Source organism: Halichoerus grypus, chromosome 12 (genome assembly GCF_964656455.1).
Source record: "Halichoerus grypus chromosome 12, mHalGry1.hap1.1, whole genome shotgun sequence".
In the NCBI taxonomy this organism is placed as follows: domain Eukaryota; kingdom Metazoa; phylum Chordata; class Mammalia; order Carnivora; family Phocidae; genus Halichoerus; species Halichoerus grypus.
In genome coordinates, this window is record NC_135723.1 from 38477462 (window position 1) to 38501823 (window position 24362).

The 24362-nt window shown below is 35.6% G+C and overlaps 1 protein-coding gene across 1 annotated transcript in view; it reads left to right on the forward strand.

Moving 5' to 3' along the window:
* The window catches only part of CASD1 (CAS1 domain sialic acid O acetyltransferase 1), a 49186-nt gene extending 35413 nt beyond the window's left edge, over positions 1–13773 (forward strand). Inside the window, exons 13-18 of the mRNA XM_036123358.2 lie at positions 1124–1203; positions 3500–3601; positions 5968–6108; positions 6639–6716; positions 10737–10829; positions 12317–13773. Of these exons, the coding sequence (XP_035979251.2) occupies positions 1124–1203; positions 3500–3601; positions 5968–6108; positions 6639–6716; positions 10737–10829; positions 12317–12583 (761 nt within the window). The 3' untranslated portion in view covers positions 12584–13773. The remainder of the gene's footprint in view (positions 1–1123; positions 1204–3499; positions 3602–5967; positions 6109–6638; positions 6717–10736; positions 10830–12316) is intronic.
* The last annotated feature ends 10589 nt before the right edge of the window (positions 13774–24362 follow it).

The window sequence follows — 24362 nt, forward strand, 5'->3', positions numbered from 1 at the left end:
GCAACAGTTTTCAAACTGTCTTGTATAGAGCCAGAGTGAAGAGCACTAGAAGAGAGAAGAGCAAGCCAAATAGGGCTCTGGGCCCCTGCATCCTTCTCCAGTCTTTTGCAGCTCTGCTCTATTTGATTTTTTACCTATATTGAGAATTTTGGATAAGCATTCATTTGCAAAAAGGCTTTTTGTGTTAGCCAGGTTTAAAGAGCACTAATATAATTTATCTTCTAGACAACCTTAGCGCAGTTACTCCCAACCTGTTGTACATACAAGGAAACCTAAGTGCCCGGAAGGGCGTCACCTTCAAACTCCACACATCCCATTACTGATAATGTTCAGAGTGAGGCCGTGCTTATTTATCTTAATGCTCCTTTCCCTCAAGATCATATCATTGAAATAAAAGCTTCCCTCTTTTGGAAAAATTAAAAGTTGTTGTTTTTAATAATGTTTAACTTAACTCTTTCAACCACATACCATATATCAGAAATATTTTCCACTGACTCCCATTATAATGTCAAATAACTTTTTCAGGTAAGAGTTGAATTCCAGCCTTTCATCAGGCCCATGAATGTCTTTGAACAGCCTCTGTAGCTTAATCCCTCGACACAAACCTAGCATATTAATCAAATGAAATCAATATATATAAACCGTGAGCACATAACTTAAAATATGCGTATGTTAAAATACATCTTAAGGTTAAACCCTGATCCATTAGGGAGTTCTTAAGCTCTCTCCTTGGAACTCTAATGTTTGAGCAGCATTACCTAAGCTATATTCAACATGGATGTTAGAACTATATTGAACATATTGTTCCAAATTTTGTTGTGCCTTTGAATAATAAATAGGTATAGTTGAATCCAGGAGGTATTTTCAGATATATTTATAGTGGATGAACAGGAGATACGGAGGGTATCAGGCATAGGTTGTGGCCTCTTTCCTAGCGAGGATGCTCTACTCCTTTTTGCCCTTCTTATAATTTATACCACTTACATATATTTTATGTATCCTGTGGGCAGCCTTCAATTATTTTAAGAACTATGCAGGGTGTTACTATGTTAAACAGAGACTATTAATATGTTTTCTAATGTAAATTTATACCTTTTAGTAAATTAAATATTTTCTCTCTTAGGAAATTGTTTCTGGCATTTTGGCTTACTGTTGAAACTAGCCTTCTTGCTGTTATGTATATGTTTTTTGGCATATTCTCAGGTTTGTACAGTCTTTTCAGTTTATATTTTGTTCTATGTTATTTTAAAGTTCAAGTCTATTAAAGTATGTGAGAAGAGTCAGAGCTTTTTTTTAGCTTCATTTTTTAATGACTGTAATAAAAGTGTCACTCTGTAGTTGACTACTCAGTGTAGTTCTTTTGAGACCTATCTACTTTTGTTACCACTGTTTTTGTTGTAAGAGCAATTTAAAGCTCTTCCTCTGGCAATTGTTCAAAATCCATTTTACTTGACTTTGATCAATCAGACGTTTATTGAATGCCTCTTATAAGACACTACTCTAAGTGGAGATCAAAATTCTCTTGACAGAATTCGCAACTTGGTTTGTGCATTATTCATTGCATCAGAGCGTTCCTTGATTTTTCCATAACTGCATAGAGTAAAATTTTGGCAGTTAGCAAAACCAACGTAGGAGCACATGAGTTTGTATATATGTAGTATGTTTAATTTAATAAAATTTTTGGTCATTTTCTTATCTCTACTGTTTTATCTCCCCCTATTATGATGGTTGAGGTTTTCTCAGCTACTTTAGCAAGGTGGGAAACTGCTACCTGCTGGTCAATCCATCAGGCAGACAGATTATTTGGGCAGTATGATATTTATAACAAAATATTTTAATTTGAATACCTATAGTTGTGACATATTCTGCAGTTTGCTCCCATCTCCAACATTCCCTGTCTTGGACTTAGCTGTGTCAGGTGCAAATGCCACGTAAGCATAGTGTGTGTGTGATCTTATAAGCTGGTTTTTGTTTGTTTGTTTGTTTTGTAGGCTTTCATACTTTATTTTCTTATTTAGAAATAAAGCATTTTTATTTCTGCCTGAACTCCAAGGTTTTTTACAGGAGATTTATAAAGTAAGCAGGAAACGATAGCAAATGTATAAAGAAATAGCCAGGTGACTGCAACAGCTGCTTGACATTTACTCATTAAAATTCCAGACGCTCCACGGTGCATCTGAGGGAGAGAAGGGAAGGTGAACCAGGGGTTCAATAAAGAGACCAAGAAGGTTTCCCCAGCTTTGGATCAGTGCACTGGAAAAAAAAAATACTTGGCCTGGTTACCCCAGTGTCTTGCACAAAATGGGTGCTCACTAAATACTCGCCCGTTGATCACATAAGAAACAAATTTTTAATCAGAAATAATATTTTTAATGATAAATGTGTCACATATATATGATCTCTAAGACCATGTATCTCTAATAGATACTATATATTTCTCTGTTTTGTATCAATATTGTATTTCTGTATTTCATATACATATCATATGTATGATCTGTAAGTACTTTATATTGCAACTCTTGGTAAGAATCATCCTCTATTTTCTGAGGCATAGATTTTGATAGAACCTCTATTTAATAAGCTGTAAGTATTTTAAATGCTTAAATGATTAAATGGAGAATATTGCATTTCATTAAAATAATAAACTTCTTCTAACCTAAAGATTCAGCATGACCTAAAATACAATTCTGTTTTCATTTTTTTGTTTGTTTTTTAATAGCCTTTTAAAAAATTGTTATGTTACATTTTTTATGCTGTGGCATTAGGTCTAATAATGGAGTTTTCCTTAATAGAGTTTGTTGCCATTCTTTAGTCTGGAAATTGAGGTTTTTGTTCTCTTCTTTGAAAGACTTCATTAATGTGCAGGAATGCACCCAAGACTTCTGCCCCTTGATTCCCAGATTTTCCAGGCTTGTCAAATTAATAAGAGGGTACCATTCACTAACTTGACCACAGTAAAACTGTAAACTTTGTTTCAAAGGCTAGTAATGGCATTTGGGTATGGTTGATTAAGTAAGGTGACTAATTCAGAGCATTCTTTTAACTCAAATGGTTAATTATAGATTATTAAGAACATTTAGAAAAAGAAAAACTATTTTAACCTTAACTATCATTCTTTAGGATATTGATATCATATTGGCTAAGGTTTTTTTGTATTTTGGTGTTTTGATCTGTAAATATTAGCTGTTTTGTATACTAGATTGAAAACCTTAAATGGAAGAATTTTCCAGTTACTAGCTTGCCTTTTGTTTTTTAATTTTGCAGTCTCAGTAGCCTTTCATGTGCAGTGAAAGTAAGTTAACAAAAAGTTTTAAGTCATCTTTGTTAGTCTTTAGTAAAATAAATTTCTTTTCAAATGAATTTCAAATGAAAGAGAATTTTTAAATTGTGAATGACTCTTAGATAATCCTAACTTTAGAAAACTATAATTTATAATAGAATTAGAAAACAAGTATTGACTCATACCATCTTAATTTGTGTTCTGGATTCCTTTTCATAGGGTGCATTTGAGAAGATCTTTTCTCTTTGGCCATTGTCCAAGTGTTTTGAACTGAAAGGGAATGTATATGAATGGTGGTTCAGATGGAGGTTAGACCGTTACGTATGTATTTATCTTGTGATCTTTTGCCATTTCAAATTATACTTAAATAATTATTCGGAAAATTATAATTTTTTTTTTTAGTTTTAGAATAAGGAAACGTGTTGACTTGGTAAATTAAAGCAGCCCTGCTCCGCCTTTTTTTATAGCAGAGAAAGGGTATGCATGGGTATTTATATCAACAGGAAAATACTGTAAAAATGTTGTCTATAAAGGGGCCTTTGTTTGAGTCCTGATTTTGACTTATAAATGATCCCTCATAGGGGTGCCTGCCTGGCTCAGTTGGTGGAGTGATCTCTGGGTCATGAGTTGGAGCCCTGCGTCCGGCGTAGAAATTACTTAAATAAATAAATAAACTTAAAAAAAAAATGTTCCCTCATGTATATGCTTCAGCCATTCAACACAATATTTATTGAGCCCTGATATATGCTCTAGATGTTGGTTTTGTGAGGAAGGAATATAGTAGAGAAAGAAGACATAGCACCAGGCTTCTAAGCCTTACAATCGAGTTTAAAACCCAAGATTACTACTTATAATTAGGTGCTGAATTATGCAGTGTGGATTTTGTGATAGGAGTGTGCAAAGAAGAGAGAGCAGTGTCGAGGGTGATTCCGTGAATGTAATCGTGAAGGAAAGTTAAGGTTCAGCTTGCCAAGAAAATGTAAAACATCTAGCACAGCATTTGGAAAATAATGGACAATGAATAAATACTAATTACCTCTCTTCTTTCTTTCCCCTTTTTCTTCCATCCTTTTTTTCATTCCACAAATGTTTTCTTAATGCCCGTTCTGTGCCATTCCCGGTATCTAATACCTATGTACTTGCCAGTGTACTACAGGGCATTTCAAAGCCACATATGAATAAAAAGCTTTGCTAAAGGCTTGATAGCAAATAATTTTAAATTCTCAACTTTGTCATTAGAGCAGTGTACTATGATATGATAGTTCACTTTAAGTCCTTGTTTTAAAAAAAATAAGCTTTGGGGTGCCTGGGTGGCTCAGTCAGTTAAGTGTTTGACTCTTGGTTTTCGGCTCAGGTTGTGATCTCAGGGTCATGGGAGGGCTCCACGCTCAGCAGGGAGACTGCTTGGAGATTCTCTCCCTCTGCCCCTCCCCCCCCCATGCGCGTGCACATACGCACTCGCTCTAAAAAATAAATAAATCTTAAAAAAAAAAAAGGAAGAAGAAAAAGAAGCTTTATGTGCTTTCTGGCCCACCATATTTTTTTTCCATTCTTGTGTTGCATATGCTCCTTCTTAAAAGCATGATCTTGGTGGTATTAGTGTTGATTTATTTGATTGAAAGTATCAATATAAAATGTGTTTTATTTTGGTTTAGCATTTAAATTTTATCATACATCTCCATAATAGTTTTATTTATTATTTTTGTTGTTGTTCTTTTTTTCATTTTAATTCCAGTAGAGTTGACATGTAGTGTTATATCAGTTTCAGGTGTACAATATAGTGATTGAACAATTTTATGCAGTACTCCGTGCTCGTCATTATAACTGTACTCTTAATTGCCTTCACCTGTTTCACCCATTCCCCCACCCACCTCCCCTCTGGTAACCACCAGTTTGTGCTCTGTAGTTAAGAGTCTGTTTTTTGGTTTATCTCCTTTTTTCTTTGTTCATTTGTTTCTTAAATTACACATATGACTGAAGTCATATGGTATCTGTCTTTTCTGATTGACTTAATTTCACTTAGCATTATACCCTCTGGATCCATCCATGTTGTTGCAAATGCATTCTTTTTGTGGCTGAGCGATATTCCATCGTGTATATATATACCACTTCTTTATCCATTTGTCAGTCGATGGACACTTGGACTAGTTCCATAATTTGGCTATTGTAGATAATGCCGCTATAAACATTGGGGTGCATATATCTTTTTGAATTAGTGTCTTTGTTCTCTGGATAAATACCAGTAGTGGAATTACTGGATGAAAGTTCTACTTTTAATTTTTTGAGGAAACTCCATACTATTTTCCACCGCAGCTGCACCATCTGCTTTCCCACCAACAGCGCACAAGGGTTCCTTTTTCTCCTTTTTCTTCCCAACACTTGTTGTTTCTTGTGTTTTTATCATTATTTTGAAATTATCTTTGTTTCTTCACTTGCTGCAGAGACTGCTCAGAATGAACCAGCTTATCTCATATTGTTGCAAGTGCTGTTTGCTGTCCTATTGCAGAGAGTTTCTAACAATTGTTGACTTTATGTCATTTCTTGAAGTTTAAGTCCCTCATAGAAACTTACAACCTTTCAGCTTTTAACCTACTTACTTTTGTACATAGTGTCCTCATTTACCAAATATTCATGCTATTTACTGAAAAGTTGCCATTTAAAACAAATTTTCTCTTCTTATTTTTCAGGTAGTCTTTCATGGAATGTTGTTTGCTTTCATCTATCTGGCTTTACAGAAGCGTCAAGTACTTTCTGAGGGAAAGGGTGAACCTCTTTTTTCAAACAAAATTTCAAATTTTCTATTGTTTATTTCAGTAGTTTCTTTCTTGGTAAGTTTCAAAATGTAATCTTATAATTTTTTGAAGTCCTAAATGATACAGAAAGTTAACTTTAAGAAATAGGAATTTAATCAATTATTTTTAATATATAAAACTTTACTTTTAAAATCCTTTGCTCTGTATTTTTCTAATTGAACATAAATGCTAAGAGAATATGTATGTGTAAGTTAAATATGAAGAATAACTGAGGATTCAGTGAAACAAATTTTTAAAGTTGTAATAAATTTTGGGAAAAATATAATGTAAGGTGTTTGACAGGAAGAACCATCACTGCCTCATGATCACTATTTCTGGAAGAGCATAGACCTATGCTCCTCTTTCTCTGCTTTCTTTTCTTTGAGCAGTTGAGCAAACCAAAACAAGTGATGACCAAATGTGTGGGCATTTTTACTGAAGCTTTTTAAATAGCATCATGGAGTATAATGTAATAAACAAAGAAAACCGTGTAAAGATGCTGAGAAAGCTGCCTCATTAAGGCATAACTGTTTTCATGAACTGATCCATATATTTTTTTGGTTTAGACCTATTCCATCTGGGCCAGCAGTTGTAAAAACAAAGCAGAGTGCAATGAACTCCACCCATCTGTATCTGTGGTACAGGTAATTGTCTTGATTTAGAAAATTTTTTTTCTTAATTCTTGATAAGAATACAGTTTTTAGAGGCAGTGAGATTTGAGATCAAACTATGAAATGTAGGTATATGACTTAATCTTCCTAAGTGCTACCTTCCTTTACTGTACAGGGACATTAAAATCTCTTTTAAAGGATTGTTATATTAAATGTATGGAAATGATTGGTATTGGTCACTTTAGTAGGCACTTAGAAAATGTTGGTTCTCCTCATATTTGTTTTGTCTTCATTTACTCATATTTCTTTATTTAATCATAACTATTAATGTGTTAAGTCCCGCGCTGTACGTACACGTACATACGTGTGTAAGAAGTCCAGTGTTAAGATACATACAGCTCCTGCCCTCATGGAATTTACAGTCTAATAGAGCTATGAACCAGTGAACATTCATTCATTGAACATTTTTTATTCATGTAACAATATTTGATACCTACTATGTACTAGATATTAGGCTGGGAGGATACAGTGGTAAGCACATCAGACCTAGGGCCTGCCCTCCCAGAGCCTCCATTCTTCTATTACAGGTAGTAATCATAGAATCACCGTGTAATTATAAATAGTAGTATATGATGCTACAAGAGAATCTAATAAGGGAATCTGACCTAGTTGGAGTTGAAGCAAGGCATGGTGAGGGGTCAGAAATTATTTCCCTGGGAAAATTAAGTTGAGAATGGAGGGACGAAGGCAGACAGCAAGAACTCAGGCCCTGTGGGGGAAGGGAGCATATTTACATTCAGGGAATTTGAAGAAGGCCGTGCGGGCTACAGCTCGGAGAGCCAGAGTCTAGAGAAGTACGTGGTAGTGACTGGGAGGTGGGCAGAGGTAAGGAGCAACTCAAATCAGACTGATGTTTTGCAGAGATACCTCTGGTTGCAGGTCATTATGGGACATTGTGATGGTGTGGTGATAGTTAAGTACCGGGCGCTTTGGTAACATGTGGGACTTCTTCCCAACCCACCTTGGTATCAGAGCAGGGTTCCTGGAGAAAGCAGTATCTAAACTGAGACCTAAAAAATGAGCAGTGCAGCAAAGAGGAGCAAGGATGATTTCTAGAGGATCTTCTCTTAGGTCTTAAGTTCTCTTCACTGCAGGAACTATTTTATTCCCCTTGAACCTCTCTAGAGTCAATAGAACTGAGCATGTGACAGACTCTTCAAATACAATCAATAATGTATTTTTGTATACATTGTATTGTATACAATATATGTATAATCAAACATTATACTGTATTCATGTAGCATTTTCATGACTTCTATAGACAGTAATAGTGCTTACCAGTAACTTTTTGCACATCGTATGTGATATCATTTCTATTACTCCTGATGGAAAGGAGGTGTCATCATTCACAGTGCACCAGTACAGAAGGATATAAAGAGAACTAAGGGAAAGAGCGGCTACACAGAAGAACACACAAGCCCTCCTGAGCCCTATCACCTACCTTTCCAGTCACTACCCTCCGCACACTCCTATCTCCCTAGTACTTTTTCAGCGAGGGCCTCAGCTCCTCCTTTGCAGAATGCAAGAATGGACGGGGAGCACAAATTGAAGCAAGTACTAATTTTATTGGCAGCTACTTCTTTCCAAGGGTGCTAGTCCCCTGTTGTAAAAATCAGACCATTCAGGGAGCCCCAAATTTTACTTCCTTATCATGTTTCACTCTTATTCTCAGATACCAACAGGTGATGTAGGTGTGGGGGTGTGGGTGTGGATGTGATTATTAAAAATTTATATATGTTTATATGTCCTTAGCATACTTATCTGAGGAGGCTTCTTAAGAGTTTAACATGTACAAGATTCCTAGTGTTCTGTTAGAAACTATTTTCTCAGCCTGACCCTGCAAAAGGCTTATGGATCAATCCTTTTTTTTTTTTAAATTCAAGTACAGTTAACAGTGTTACATTAGTTTCAGGTGTACAATATAGTAATTCAGCAATTATATACATTTCTCAGTGCTCATCAAGATAAGTATACTCTTAATCCCTTTTATCTATTTCACTCTTATAGATCAATCCTTGAATCCTGACCTTTTATTTATTTTTTTTAAAGATTTTATTTATTTATTTGAGGGAGACAATGAGATAGAGAGAGAGAGCATGAGAGTGGGGAGGGCCAGAGGGAGAAGCAGACTGTCCACTGAGCAGGGAGCCTGATGCGGGACTCGATCCCGGGACTCCAGGATCATGACCTGAGCTGAAGGCAGTCGCTTAACCAACTGAGCCACCCAGGTGCCCCAAATCCTGACCTTTTATTTTGCCCATCAGTCTGGATAGAAATTTCCAGTAAGGCTTGCTGTAGAACAGCATACAGGTGATTAACCATAAATAATGTATATTAAGTGCTAGCATAGTACCCAGAAAGTTACAAATGCTGAACAAATTTTAAGTGTTATTATTATTTCTTTATCAAGCTAATAAAGATGACTCCCTAGACCCCAGTTGTCTTCTCCATGGCTATCATTTCTTTGATTTTTCTGTTCCCCTAATCACATCGTTTACTAAGTGTATGACAAAACACAGACTGGAATATGCTAAAGAAATAAGTACACATTGAGAAAGGGTAGATTAAAGTTAGAAAGAAGGAAAGTGATTTGCTTAGGGCTACTCCTAGATTTTGTGATGCTCAGACTAGTGATTTGTGTTTATCTGTGTCATTCTTTCTAGCATTTTACAGTTTGTGCAATACTTTAATTATAATAACTCATTAAAGGGTTTCATGTTTAAGGGCTTTATTTAGGTCTCACCTTTATGATTTTTACCATTTATGTATACCACCTGTGCTATTAATTACCTAATGTGTTTCTTTAAATGGCTCACAATGCATGTTATGATAAGTACCTTATATATGTTTTCCCATCTAATGTTCACATCAACCTTCAAAGTAAATGTTACCCCTATTCATATGGATGAGGAAACAGACCTAAGGGAGTAAAGTACCTTACCTTCAATCCCGGAACTAATACAAGGCAAAGGTTAGATTCAAACTTGAGTCTCTTTGACGCTACTACCCATGAAGATCACTCACCTTAATGGTACCTGAGTAGTTCACTTTGGTTCCTTTTTCCATAAATGATAGAGTGATCCACAAATCTCCTATTTGCTCATCCTGTATGCATCCCAGAGGCCTCTTCCTAAAGCCTTTGACCAGATGCCCAGAGTGATCAACACTGAATATAGGGTTTTTCTCTGAAGTGTAAATAGATTTTTCAATCTTTTTATGAGAAAGTTTTTGAAAGGTATTTGTGAAAGTGAAAACAGTTTTTTTTCTTTACAATTTCTTGCTTTTTTATAAGGAGAATAGATTCTAAAGAGAGTTCTTTGCTTGATAAACTAGCTACTGAATGTGACACTGAATTAGAGGTTTAGAAAATTCAAGATTGTTCCACCTGGTACAAAAGGATGGGGGAGAATGGTGAAGGTCAGGCGCCCAAAAGCTGGAGGTTGTCTTTAGGGAGAAGAGATCAAAAGGGGAAAATATATGACATGTGAATGCAGTTCAAGACGTCATTTGCCTGGCCATATAGAGCAAACATTGAGGACATCTTAAAAGTCATGCCATTTCTCATATTTACATGGGTGTTAGTGAAAGGGGGCTATGGAGGAGTGCAAGACGGGGTATGTTGCTGGCAATCAGGCAGATACTTTATGGAAGAAGCCAAATTGTATCATGGGGGTTTTTGAGTTTGGCTACACAAAATATGGTATCATTTCTTTCTACACGGAGGTGGATTTATAATTTTTCAAATACACATAAAATTGTTCAGCCATGTGCTACCTAAAATCTGCACTGATACACAGTATACAGACCACATGATGAGAAACCTAACTTGGACAGAGTCTAGAACAAAAATAACTTGCTAAAACTTTCTCTGTTGACAAAAACCATTGTGTATGTATCAAATTCAAGAACAGAGATAATAAAGTTATCACTTGAAGGAAAGCAAATGCTTTTAATAAACAGATTATTTATTTTGTCTTTGTGGTTTTTCCTTAGATTTTAGCCTTCATCCTAATAAGGAATATCCCTGGATATGCCCGATCAGTTTATAGCTCATTTTTTGCTTGGTTTGGAAAAATTTCATTAGAGGTTGGTACATTAATATTTTGTTCTATCTTACACAGCCAAGTGTTACATGCGTGTGTGTATGTGTATAAATCCAAAATACATTTTTTTAAATCAAAACTATGTTATTTGTGGAAATACAGAGAGGAAACTCAGAACTTTCAACAGCAATAAAGTAGTATATTTTTAATCTACTTATTTAATGACTAGACATAGATGACTTTCAAATATTCTTTATATTGTCTTCAGCTTGTAAGCACTAAATTGCTGAGATCAGAAAAGAGAAAAGTTAAATAGATATAAATGAAATTTATAAATAGATATAAATGAAGTCAAGCTGAAGGGATTTTTATTTGTTCTTCATCTCCATAATTAAATATTCCTGGAATTTAGTTTATTGATACTTATGCAAATAAAATTCACCCTTATGATAGGAAATTTGGGGAAATTTTTTAACCTTATTACATTTTGTATGCAATACTGAATATGACTTATTTAAAACCTTAAAGTAGGTTTTGAAAAACATTCTGAATATTCTGAGCTCTATTATTCAAAGTAGAACATTTTAAAACAGTAGAATTCATATTATAATCATAAAAGACATATTTTAGAGTATAAGATTTATTATTAAGTTGTCCTTAAAATAGGGAAAATAAATTTTTCTTTGAGTTCTTTAATAAATGTTCTTTTTTTTTTTTTTTGGTCTCATAAGTGAGACTGAATAGAATTTAGAATTATTAATCAAGAATGACTTATCAAGTCATTCAGTAGATAAAAGAATGTTTATTTTGCTATCCCCTTAATATTTGGAGCATGAGTGTTTTTATTAACTTTAATGAATGAATTTATAATTTGGTATTTCTAGTAAAAATATCAAAATTTTATAGTCTCATATTTGAGAGGTAGCTCAAGCATTTTTCTGCTCTCTGATATTTTGAACAAATGTGATGAAAGAACCACATTTGTAACCACGACTGAAAGTTGTAGTGGTTTCATCTAATATGTATACTCACATAGAAGTTGAAATATACTTTAGGAATATGCAAATGCAGTTGAAAACATTTGTCTGGCCGTGCAGAGCAAACTTGAGGACATCTTAATGCCCATACCACTTCCTGTTCATATATCTACATACAGAAATATAATCACAAATATATATAAATATGCAGTATGCACATATGTGCACACACCCCTAGTAATACTCTGGTCTAAAGACCAGAGTCCAGAAATCCTTCTGTCAGCTGTCTTCTGTGTCATGCAAAAAAAAAAAAAAAAAGTTTTTTAAAGTTGTAAGGTTCCTGTTTGATTTCTTGGGGACTTTGAAACAGCGCTTCAACAAGTAGGAGTTCTGAAGAGTAGACTGCAGTCGACTTCAGGACCAAGAGTGAAACAGAAGTAAATGGTTTGGAAAAAGCCGTCTAACATAATTATGCTAGGAAATGTTTAAATTAGGCAGAACTGTGCCGTAGTCGTTGAGCGTCTGTACGTATCTAACTTTGCTCTCCTCCCAGCTCTTCATCTGCCAATACCACATATGGCTGGCCGCCGACACCAGAGGCGTCTTGGTACTCATACCTGGAAGCCCGATGCTCAACATCATCGTCAGCACTTTCATATTTGTCTGTGTGGCGCACGAAATTTCACAGATCACTAATGATCTTGCACAGATTATTGTTCCTAAAGATAACTCCTCTCTCTTGAAAAGGCTGGCGTGTATAGCTGCATTTTTCTGTGGACTCCTCATCTTATCGTCGATTCAAGAGAAATCAAGACATTAGGTTCCTAAAATCCTAAGAAACTTAAATTCTTCCGGCTAATTTTGTGTCTGCCTAGAGGAGAAAAGCATCTATCTGGAGATATAAATGTATATGTAAATTAAAAACCCGTGTGGCAAGAGGACAGCTCCGTGGCGTCTGTGGAACACGTGTGGTTGTATATACTGGAAATGTACGTCTCCAATGTGAAATCCTGAAGAGCAGTTGAAGCAGAGTGCATTGTATAGGATTGCATGTGAAACGTCTTTTCTACTGGATCTATATTTCCATTTATAAATGATTTTAAGTTAACATGAAGGCAGGGAAATAATTACCTTTCCAGTAAAAACATAATTTAATTAGCTTAGTGGCACCACTGAGTGTTTTGATCTTTACTAAATTTGTGGTAATAAGATTGTCTATACCTGTATTCATCATGGAACTTCCTACTTCACCGAAAACTTTCTTACTCAAGAATGTCCGCAGTATTGTTCTCTTACCATATGTGCAATGATGTGGAACGATAAACAGTATGCCTTTAATTTATATGTGTTCACGTTCTGATGTTACCTGTTTCCTGACAAGGTTTTTCTTCCTAGCTGTGGCTTTCAGGTATACCTAAATCTTTGTACATTTTGTCTCACAGAGTCGTGCTAGGCTCCATGACAGGGTTTTGTCACTGTTGATGTTGTCGTTGCTTCTTTCTATAAAAAGGCCCAGTTTTCTTTCCAATCCATTCATATGTTTCCTTTCCCTAAGCTATACCAGTGCGATACCAGTTACCCTGTGGATCCATTTAATGTTCTCCTCCAACTAATTAATTTCTATTTTTTCCAATGTTTGGAAAGCTCTTTATACTCATTTTGGTATTTCCTATTACTCCCCCTATTTTAAAAAAAAATGTATTTATCAATCTAACTGGTGCAGTGTAGTAAAGATTCAAGTTGTTATGGCTGAGATGTATAACCATAAGTAGAATTTTAAGTAAACCGGTGACTTTGGGCAATATATGTTTTTCATTTTGTTCTGTTACAAGCTAACTGTTAGAGGTATAAATTTATTTATCTGTTGTACAGATTTGATTATAACGTTTAATGTTTGAAAGATTGCACTTGTTTGCTCTTATTGTGTGTGGGATAAAGTATATTTTCTGTTCATGGTATATGAATATATGGAGTAATTTAAACAGTAAATAAACATTCTGTGGATGCTTATTTTTGTATTGGCAAAGTATCAATTAAACTGTATGTGTCCTTTTTTTAAAAATCTGGATCCATTAATGATTGGGTCAAATTTCTAATCTATTTCTTCAGCTTAAATTTACTTTTCCAAACTCTTCGTGCATAGGGAGAGGTCACTGTGATAGTTGAATAAGGAATGATTTAGTTATCAGAGCATCAGAGGATAATCTGCCTTTCTACCCAGGAAGTTCAAGCACTATGGTTTATTAGTAGTCTTACTTGAAGATCTTAAAAATTTAATTATTATTTCTTTAGCACTGGATTTATGTGCTAGTGATATCTTCCCATTAATTGTGTAATAATTCTCAGACAGAAATGTGTGTTCTTTCTTTTTCTCTCTTCTTCTGCCCTTAATCTTTTGACATTTCCCAGATAGACAATTGTAATGATTCATTGCTCTGCCTCCTAGACTGCAGCCTTATAAGTAGAGAATAGTATAGTTATAAATCAAAAACTTCCAAGTACCATGATCACATTATTCTTGCTGGTGTGGCTTGCCAATGAGTAGAGTGCATTTTAATTTAGCTTGTAAGTTTTATCACCTAAAAAAGATTCTTCCCGATGAAACAATTGAAAAAGAAAGATGACCAGCATTTCTCTGTTTTTTGGAAGCACTTATGTCTTCCAATAGTGATACCCAATGAATATGTTTTCTCTCCTATTCGAATTCAAGCCTAAAACTTAACTAGCAAGCCCTTTCTTCATTACGTACTCTCATTTAATATGTCCTACTGTTATATTTAATAATTACAATATAGCGCATTTGTAATTGAAGTATATTCTATTTACATTTAATTTTCTTAATGAGTCTTATGGCTAAGAGGTGATTGTGGTAGAAGTTGCCATAAGAACATCATCTACGGTGCTTACCATAGCACCTCTGAAACAAATAATACATTGTATGTTAAAAAAAAAAAAAGTAGGAAGGGAAAAATGAAGGGGGGGAATCAGAGGGGGAGAAGAACCATGAGAGACTATGGACTCTGAGAAACAAACTGAGGGTTCTGGAGGGGAGGAGAGTGGGGGGATGGGTTAGCCCAGTGATGGGTATTAAGGAGTGCACGGAGCACTGGGTGTTATACGCAAACAATGAATCATGGAACACTACATCAAAAACTAATGATGTATGGTGATTAACATAACAAAATAAAATTAAAAAACACGAAAACAGGAAAAAAAAAGAACAGCATCTACGTATGGTATATGTTTTAATACCTTCTCTGCATTGATTTAGATTCTGACTAGCATTGCTCATTCATACCATTCTTCAGAAAAAGATGTTTAACGGAATATTTTGACACACTAAAATTGAGATAATGCCACAGAGGTTCTCAGATTTTCTCTACCATAAATCGCACTGAGACATCTACCATCTGGGCCCAGAAGGGACTTGCTTGACTAAAATCTACCACAATCCTTCCCCGTTTCCTTTGCCAAACCTTCCCATTTTTATGGATAGCCAACATAGCATTAAAAATTCAGAGCCTTGGGGCGCCTGGGTGGCTCAGTCGGTTAAGCATCTGCCTTCAGCTCAGGTCATGATCCCAGCGTTCTGGGATCAAGCCCCGTATGGGGCTCCGTGCTCAGCAGGGAGCCTGCTTCTCCCTCTCCCCTGCCTGCCTGTCTGCCTACTTGTGATCTCTCTCTCTCTCTCTCTGTCAAATAAACAAGCAAACAAACTTTAAAAATTCAGAGCCTTGACCTAAAATCATTCACTGCACCTCTAAGCTAGATCCTATGATTTGTTTTAGGTGCTGGTAAAAATAACATTTGCACCCTACCATTCCAGTGTAAGATAAGTTAACCAGTTACAATTTTAAAGGTGAGTGAATTTTTCCCTCCACACAAATGCCTTATCATTTCAAATGTTAGCATAGGAAGCTTGTAAGTATAGTAAAATTAACTTTAAGAATAAGCGTATATGTTTATGTTTAATTTTTTTACTAGATTGTAAACATTAAGGTAAATAAATAAGTAAACAAACTATAGGACCAAGGGCAGAACCTTCGTGTAATAGATAATAAAAGCCAGTTCTCCAAAGAATGTGCAATTTCTAGGACAATACCTCGCTTCCTTTAGATTGTCCCTCCCCCTTGAGGTTGGGACTTTAACAAACCTTGGGAGAGCCAAGTTGGAATTTTTATGTTGAGCCGTTAATTAAAATTCTACCATGCTATCATTTTTAGCCTATAAAAATGGCAGTTTCATATGGCTTAACCTAACAGCTTCCCTTTTGTAAAAATAAAGTAACTCGGATAGTTATCTCCAGAACTTATCTGGACAACTACTTCAAAAATTCCAAATACTAAGTCTGGTTTTATTTAGGGTAATTTTGAGGATTGATGAAAACTTCAAATACACCTAATTTGAAAAGCTCCATTAAATCTATATTTGTCTTTCTTTTAATGAAATCCGTTCTAGTGTCTTGTACAGATTAGAAATATTTTATATTTTTTTGAAGTTAGATATATAATGTAAACAAGAGACTATTTTCCAAAAGTAGAGTTGATATTATGAACTGTAAAATATCTAATGGTTTAATTAGAAATGACTTACTTATTTCTTATTTATAAAATGTTAAAATACCATTCCAGAGCATAAAAATGGGATAGATGAACATTTTAAAAGGAAATTTGTGGTTACCTAGAGGTATTTTTGTCTTCCATAGGGCAAAATCCTCATGTTTAAAAGTAATTATTACAGTATTTTAAAATTCAGCTAGTTTTATTAGCTTTTACTCCTTATTGAAAAAACATTTGAGAGAATTTTCTAATAATAAAATCACTAAAAAGAAAACTATTAACAAGACTTTGTTTTTTTTAATTCTACAGCTACTGCAGATGGATTAATTCTTTTACTCTCCATTGCCAAAATAACAAAGCTGGAACTAGCTGATGGTAAAATCTCTCCATGTTTATCACCCCATCTCTTCTTAATATGAATTCTAGCCAGGCTAGTCTTACTGTTCCCCAGATATCATACTCTTCTTTTGTTCCCACTCTTCATCTACCTAAATCCAACTTATTTCAAGAATTAAGAATTTAAGAATTTGAACTCCACCATCTCTGTGAAAACAATACTTTCATTATCTTACTTTTTAAAAACTACTCTAGCACTAATTACCTGCTCCCACCATTTGTCATTTCTTCCATTTCTTCAGTAAGGTTACAACTCCAGGGTCAAGAGAGTATTTCTTACGGATACAGCAAGGTGCTAGACGCAAAGTCGACGTAAAGAGGCTTAACCATCAGCTAAGGGATTCTGGCTTTATTTCTCCCATCTTAAAAACAAAACTCCTCTTTATCTCTTGTGTTCATTCCCAAAGCTACTGCCTCATTTATTTTCTCCTACAGACCCGAGCTGCTCTTGTCAAGATCAACGAGAACCTCCCTATTGCTAAATCCAATGACCAATTCTCAATCTTCACCCTACTTGACCTATGAGCAGTGTTTGACACGGTTGATTTACTGCCTCCCTGTTCAGCCACCTTCACTCTGCTTCCAGGACATCATCATTTCCTGTTTTCTTCCCTCCTCAGTGGCCGTTTCTCCAGTCTTGTTCCCTGGGTCTTCTTCATACCCTCAACCTCTAAATTGCAGTTCCCCAAAACTCAGACCTCAGACCTCCACACTCACTTCTTAAGAGATATCACCTAGTCACATGACTTTATTATCTATAGTCTGTGGACTACCAAAATTATATTTTCAGTCTGAACCTCTTCTCTACAATTCAGACTCGGATATCCAACTGCCTACTTAACATCTCCATCTGAATATCTAAAACACATATCAAACTTAAGTCAGACCAAAACTAAGCTTCCCCACTACTGGCCACAGAAACACCCCAATCTTTCTCTTCTCAGTAAATGGCATCTACATCCTTCAACTTGCTCAGATAAACAATTTTGGCTCCTTTTTTCTTACAGCTTAACATCATAAATTTTAGTAAACCTTGTCAGCTTCATTTTCAAAATATATCCATAATTCAGTAATTCAGCCACTTTTCATCACCTCCAATGTGATCACCCCGTTCCAAAACCCCACTGGCTCTTTCCCGGAATACTGTAATGGCTCCGTTTTTTGTCCCATAGTTATGACCCGCTCATACATTTTACTTACCTACTTATTTTATTTTCCATCCCTCCCCATTAGAACATGATTTTTCTGAGGACAGGGATTTTTCTCTTTCCTTCACCATGGTATCCCCAACTCTTAGAACAATGCCTTTTTCAGTTATTTGCTGGATGAATTCATGAATGCCGCAAAAAACAGTGTCAAGTACTAAGCCCACTCGGGGCAGGTGGGCAGTCATGCGAGGGTGAGGCAGCTGGGAAAAAACTTTTCCTTAGCCATTTGGACAAGAGGCTAAAGGTATACTCTGTTTGGCTGTTAGACTGTTGATTTGCATAATGTTATAAAAAAAATGTAATTCCCTCATGCAACCAGGTAAATAGTGACTCAGCAGCAGGGTAAGTTTCTGCCCTTGATTGCAACTACCTGCAGAACAGAGCACCAGCCATACCGTATAGACCGTAAGTCTTTTACTCTCTGTGGGTCCATCCTATCATTAACTCATTTTCTTGCTTTACATTGGGGCCAGATGTGAACTGCCATTTTGCCAATGCACTTATACGATTATTTTTCTTGTAGTAGAGAATTAATTCTTTGGACTCGTATCTCTATTGGAAGTATGAAAATGAAAAGATAAACCAAGAAAGCCATGTATTTTAAAAAGAAAGAGAGGTTGTGCTTTTTGTGGAAGTCAAAAATATTCCTCTGTGTTTAATAGGCAAAATGTAACTGTGTCAAAGAATACAACTTAAAAAATCATTATGAAATAAACTAAACTAAAACCCATTGCCAGTACTTAGAAATGTATATGTGAGTGCCAGTATAAATAAAATAAGATTAATGAATTAAATGAGCCTGACATTTTAACAAGACTTGATTTTAAATAAAAAATTTAAAAATAATAATGCTGTGAAATTCAGATATATATTAAGTGAAAAAAATCGCATCAAAACATTTAACAGATGGTAACTTTTAAAAGCATATCCACTGAATGTAGCAAAAATTACATGCCAAAAGAAATAAGCAGAAATTACATGCCAAAAAGAAATAAGCTTTTGAAAATAGAAGGCTAACTGGGAAAACTCTTATCTTCCTCAGTATATCGAGATATAGCTGAGAACTTATAGAAAAATTTATGAAAAGTTCATTTGTGACATTTTCTATTGCAGTTGAGAGCCCAGGTATCAACAATACCACCTACTTAGTTATATTTATGTGTACTTTCAGAGAAAAATCTAAGATTACCAAGTGACTCAGAACCATACCTATGTCAGGTTCATTATTGATCAATTTGCTTGAAAAAAAACCTTAAAGTTTGATATAGGCTAATATTAACATTAATCAAGTTATAATTAATAAGTATGATAACAAAGTGCTATTGTGATGATCCATGGACTTACAAAATGAAACTGAAATTAGTTTCAAAAGGACATAGAACTTAGGTCCACCTATTTCATTCCCTGGGAATGACTATATGCTAAGACCTTAGGATGCATTCTGGACACAACCATTTCTATCACAAAGAGGATGTATTCCTTGGCTTGTGTTATAGACAGGTTAGTGTTTTGCTTAATAAATTGGATGTACCGCATGGGAATCTGCCGTATCACAGAAGGTGGCACTGTACCTCGAAAGGAACTATTGAAAGAAATTTAATTCTTCAGTATTCTCTTCAAGAGAAAATGATCCCGTTGGCTTAACTGCAAAGACTGGAATAAAGATGGTCCATCTTGACTGGCAGTTCAACCCATCTTACCAGTTTGAATATTTCTCTGCAAAGACTTTCGAAACTGGTCGTGTAAATATACAACTTAATTTGTTCACTCTTAGGAGAATCGTGACTTGGGGAAACTTATTTGGCAACATGTTATTTTGGTTCATTTTCTTATGCTAAAAAGGGATGCCAGAGAAAGAAGTGGTGACAATGACATTCTCAAAGTTGTGATGTTGAAGAATGACTTCTAGAAATTCTTCTCTGGTTTTAAGGCTTACGAAAATTTAATAAAACTATTTGTTTGACCTTTCCATATTAATAGTGATAATAAAAATGAAGGGACACAGTGGAAGTTATATGACTGCCATTTAATATGGTCCCAGAACCAAAATATGACAAAATTGGAATACCTGAATTCTACATAGACATTAGGAATACTGGCCTTAAAATATAAATACTATTATGCAGATATTTTATCCATGTTCAAAAGTAAAAATTACGAAGAATTTGGGAGACTATAAAACTGAATCACATACCCCTTGTCTCTAAAGGATTCAAAGGTAAAATTGTACTGAATATCACAATGAAAATTCTGACATTTTACATCCTAGTAAAAAGATGGTATCAAGATTCTTATCCCAGGAAAGAAAAATGTCATAATTAAACTTATTTTCCCTTTATTTTTTAATTTTCAAATTTAAAATATCTCCAATATTATAAATGTTTGTCATATTAAAGGCTTATCACACAGTAAAAATAAAGCTCGATTCGGTATCTGACAGTTTTGTGGGGTTTTTTTAATTCTTAGCCCTCTTCATAACCCTGTCTGTGTCGTCACAGTAAGTACTTGATTTTTGACTATAGCGTTTTCTTTTTTTTTTATTTATTTACTTATTTATTTAATTATGTTCAATTAGCCAACATATAGTACATCTTTATTTTTTGATGTATTGTTAAATGACTCATTATTTGCATATAACACCCAGTGCTCATCACAACATGTGACCTTCTTAATACCTATCACCCAGATACCCCATCCCCCCACCCTCCTCCTTTCTGTAACCCTCAGTTAGGTTCCCGGAGTCCAGAGTCTCTCATGGTTTGTCTCCCTCTCTGATTTCTTCCCATTCAGTTTTCCTTATCTTCCGCTATGGTCCTCCATGCTATTCCTTATGCTCCACATATGAGTGAAACCATATGGTGACTGTCTTTCTCTGCTTGACTTATTTCACTTAGCATAATCCCCTCCAGTTCCATCCACGTCAATGCAAATTGTAGGTATTTATCCTTTCTTTTTTTTTTTTTTGTAGTTTTTAATTTTATTATGTTATGTTAGTCACCATACAATACATCATTAGTTTTTGATGTAGTGATCCACGATCCATTGTTTTCGTATAACACCCAGTGCTCCATGCAGTACGTGCCCTCCTTAATACCCATCACCGGGCTAACCAATCCCCCCTCCCCCCTCCCCTCTAAAACCCTGTTTGTTTCTCAGGTCCATAGTCTCTCATGGTTCATCTCTCCCTCCGATTCCCCCCACCCATTTTTCCCTTCCTTCTCCTAATATCCTGCATGTTATTCCTTATGTTCCACAAATAAGTGAAACCATATGATAATTGACTTTCTCTGCTTGACTTATTTCACTTAGCATAATCTCCTCCAGTCCCATCCATGTTGATGTAAAAGTTGGGTATTCATCTTTTCTGATGGCTGAGTAATATTCCATTGTATATATGGACCACATCTTCTTTATCCATTCATCTGTTGAAGGGCATCTCGGCTCTTTCCACAGTTTGGCTATTGCGGACATTGCTGCTATGAACATTGGGGTGCATATGGCCCTTCTTTTCACTACATCTGTGTCTTTGAGGTAAATACCCAGGAGTGCAATTGCTGGGTCATAGGGTAGCTCTATTTTTAAATTTTTGAGGAATCTCCACACTGTTTTCCAAAGTGGCTGTACCAACTTGCATTCCCACCAACAGTGTAAGAGGGTTCCCCTTTCTCCACAACCTCTCCAACATTTGTTGTTTCTTTCCCTGTCCATTTTGGCCATTCTAACTGGTGTAAGGTGGTATCTCAGTGTGGTTTTGATTTGGATTTCCCTGATGGCTAATGATGATGAACATTTTTTCATGTGTCTGGTAGCCATTTGTATGTCTTCTTCAGAGAAGTGTCTGTTCATCTCTTCTGCCCACTTTTTGACTTGATTATTTGTTTTTTGAGTGTTGAGTTTGAGAAGTTCTTTATAGATTTTGGATACCAGCCCTTTATCTGTAGTGTCATTTGCAAATATCTTCTCCCATTCTGTGGGTTGCCTCTTTGTTTTGTTGACTGTTTCCTTTGCTGTGCAGAAGCTTTTTATCTTGATGAAGTCCCAAAAGTTCATTTTTGCTTTTGTTTCACTAGCTTTCGGAGATGTATCTTGAAAGAAGTTGCTGTGGCCGATGTCAAAGAGGTTACTGCCTATGTTCTCCTCTAGGATTTTGATGGATTCCCGTCTCACATTGAGGTCTTTCGTCCACTTTGAGTTTATCTTTGTGAATGGTGTTAGAGAATGGTCGAGTTTCATTCTTCTGCATGTGGCTGTCCAATTTTCCCAGCACCATTTATTGAAGAGACTGTCTTTTTTCCGTTGCATGTTTTTTCCTGCTTTGTCAAAGATTATTTGACCATAGAGTTGAGGGTCCATATCTGGGTTCTCTATTCTGTTCCATTGGTCTGTATGTCTGTTTTTGTGCCAGTACCATGCTGTCTTGGTGATCACTGATTTGTAATATAGCTTGAAATCGGGCAACGTGATGCCCCCAGCTTTGTTTTTCTTTTTCAACATCTCCTTGGTGATTCGGGGTCTTTTCTGATTCCATACAAATTTTAGGATTGTTTGTTCCAGCACTTTGAAAAATGTCATTGGAATTTTGATCGGGATGGCATTGAAGGTATAGATTGCTCTGGGTAGCATAGACATTTTAACAATGTTTATTCTTCTGATCCATGAGCATGGAATATTTTTCCATCTTTTTGTGTCTTCTTCAATTTCTTTCATGAGTGGTTTGTAGTTCCTAGAGTATAGATCCTTTACCTCTTTGGTTAGGTTTATTCCGAGGTATCTTATGGTTTTTGGTGCTATTGTAAATGGAATCGTTTCTTTAATTTCTCTTTCTACAGTTGCGTTGTTAGTGTATAAGAAAGCAACTGATTTCTGTGCATTGATTTTGTATCCTGCCACATTACTGAATTGCTGGATGAGTTCTAGTAATTTGGGGGTGGAGTCTTTTGGGTTTTCCACATAAAGTATCATGTCATCTGCGAAAAGAGAGTTTGACTTCTTCTTTGCCAATTTGAATACCTTTTATTTCTTTTTGTTGTCTGATTGCTGTTGCTAGGACTTCTAGTACTATGTTGAACAACAGTGGTGAGAGTGGGCACCCTTGACGTGTTCCTGACCTTAAGGGAAAGGCTCTCAGCTTTTCCCCATTGAGGATGATATTCACTGTGGGTTTTTCATACATGGATTTTATGATCTTGAGGAATGTTCCCTCTATCCCTATACTCTGGAGAGTTTTAATCAGGAAAGGATGTTGTATTTTGTCAAATGCTTTTTCTGCATCAATTGAGAGGACCATATGGTTCTTCTCCCTCCTCTTATTAATGTGTTCTATCACATTGATTGATTTGCGGATGTTGAACCACCCTTGCATCCCGGGGATAAATCCCACTTGGTCGTGGTGGATGATCCTTTTAATGTATTGTTGGATCCTATTAGCTAGGATTTTGTTGAGGATTTTGGAATCCATATTCATCAGGGATATCGGTCTGAAATTCTCCTTTTTGAGGGGGTCTTTGCCTGGTTTGGGGATTAAGGTAATGCTGGCCTCATAGAATGAGTTTGGAAGTTTTCCTTCTTTTTCTATTTTTTGAAACAGCTTCAGTAGAATAGGTATTATTTCTTCTTTGAATGTTTGGTAGAATTCCCCAGGGAATCCATCAGGCCCTGGACTCTTGTTTTTTGGGAGGTTTCTGATCACTGCTTCAATCTCGTTACTGGTTATTAGCCTATTCAGGTTGTCAATTTCTTCCTGTTTCAGTCTTGGCAGCTTATAGGTTTCCAGGAAGGCCTCCATTTCATCCAGATTGCTCAGTTTCTTGGCATATAGTTGTTGATAATAATTTCTAATAATTGTTTCTATTTCCTTGGTGTTAGGCGTGATCTCTCCCCTTTCATTCATAATTTTATTAATTTGGGTCCTTTCTCTCTTCTTTTGGATAAGTCTGGCCAGTGGTTTATCAATCTTATTAATTCTTTCAAAGAACCAACTTCTAGCTTCGTTGATCTGATCTACTGTGTTTCTGGTTTCTAATTCATTGACTTCTGCTCTAATTTTAATTATTTCTCTTCTAATGCATGGCTTAGGCATCATTTGTTGCTTTTTCTCTAGTTCTTTAAGGTGTAGAGTTAGTTGGTGAATTTGGGATTTTTCTATTTTTTTGAGTGAGGCTTGGATGGCTATGTATTTCCCCCTTAGGACCGCCTTTGCAGTATCCCATAGGTTTTGGACCGATGTGTTTTCATTCTCATTGATTTCCATGAATTGTTTAAGTTCTTCTTTGATTTCTTGGTTGACCCAAACATTCTTGAGCAGAGTGGTCTTTAGCTTCCAAGTGTTTGAATTTCTGCCAAATTTTTTTTTGTGATTGAGTTCCAGTTTTAGAGCATTGTGGTCTGAGAATATGCAGGGAATAATCTCAATCTTTTGGTATCGGTTGAGACCTGA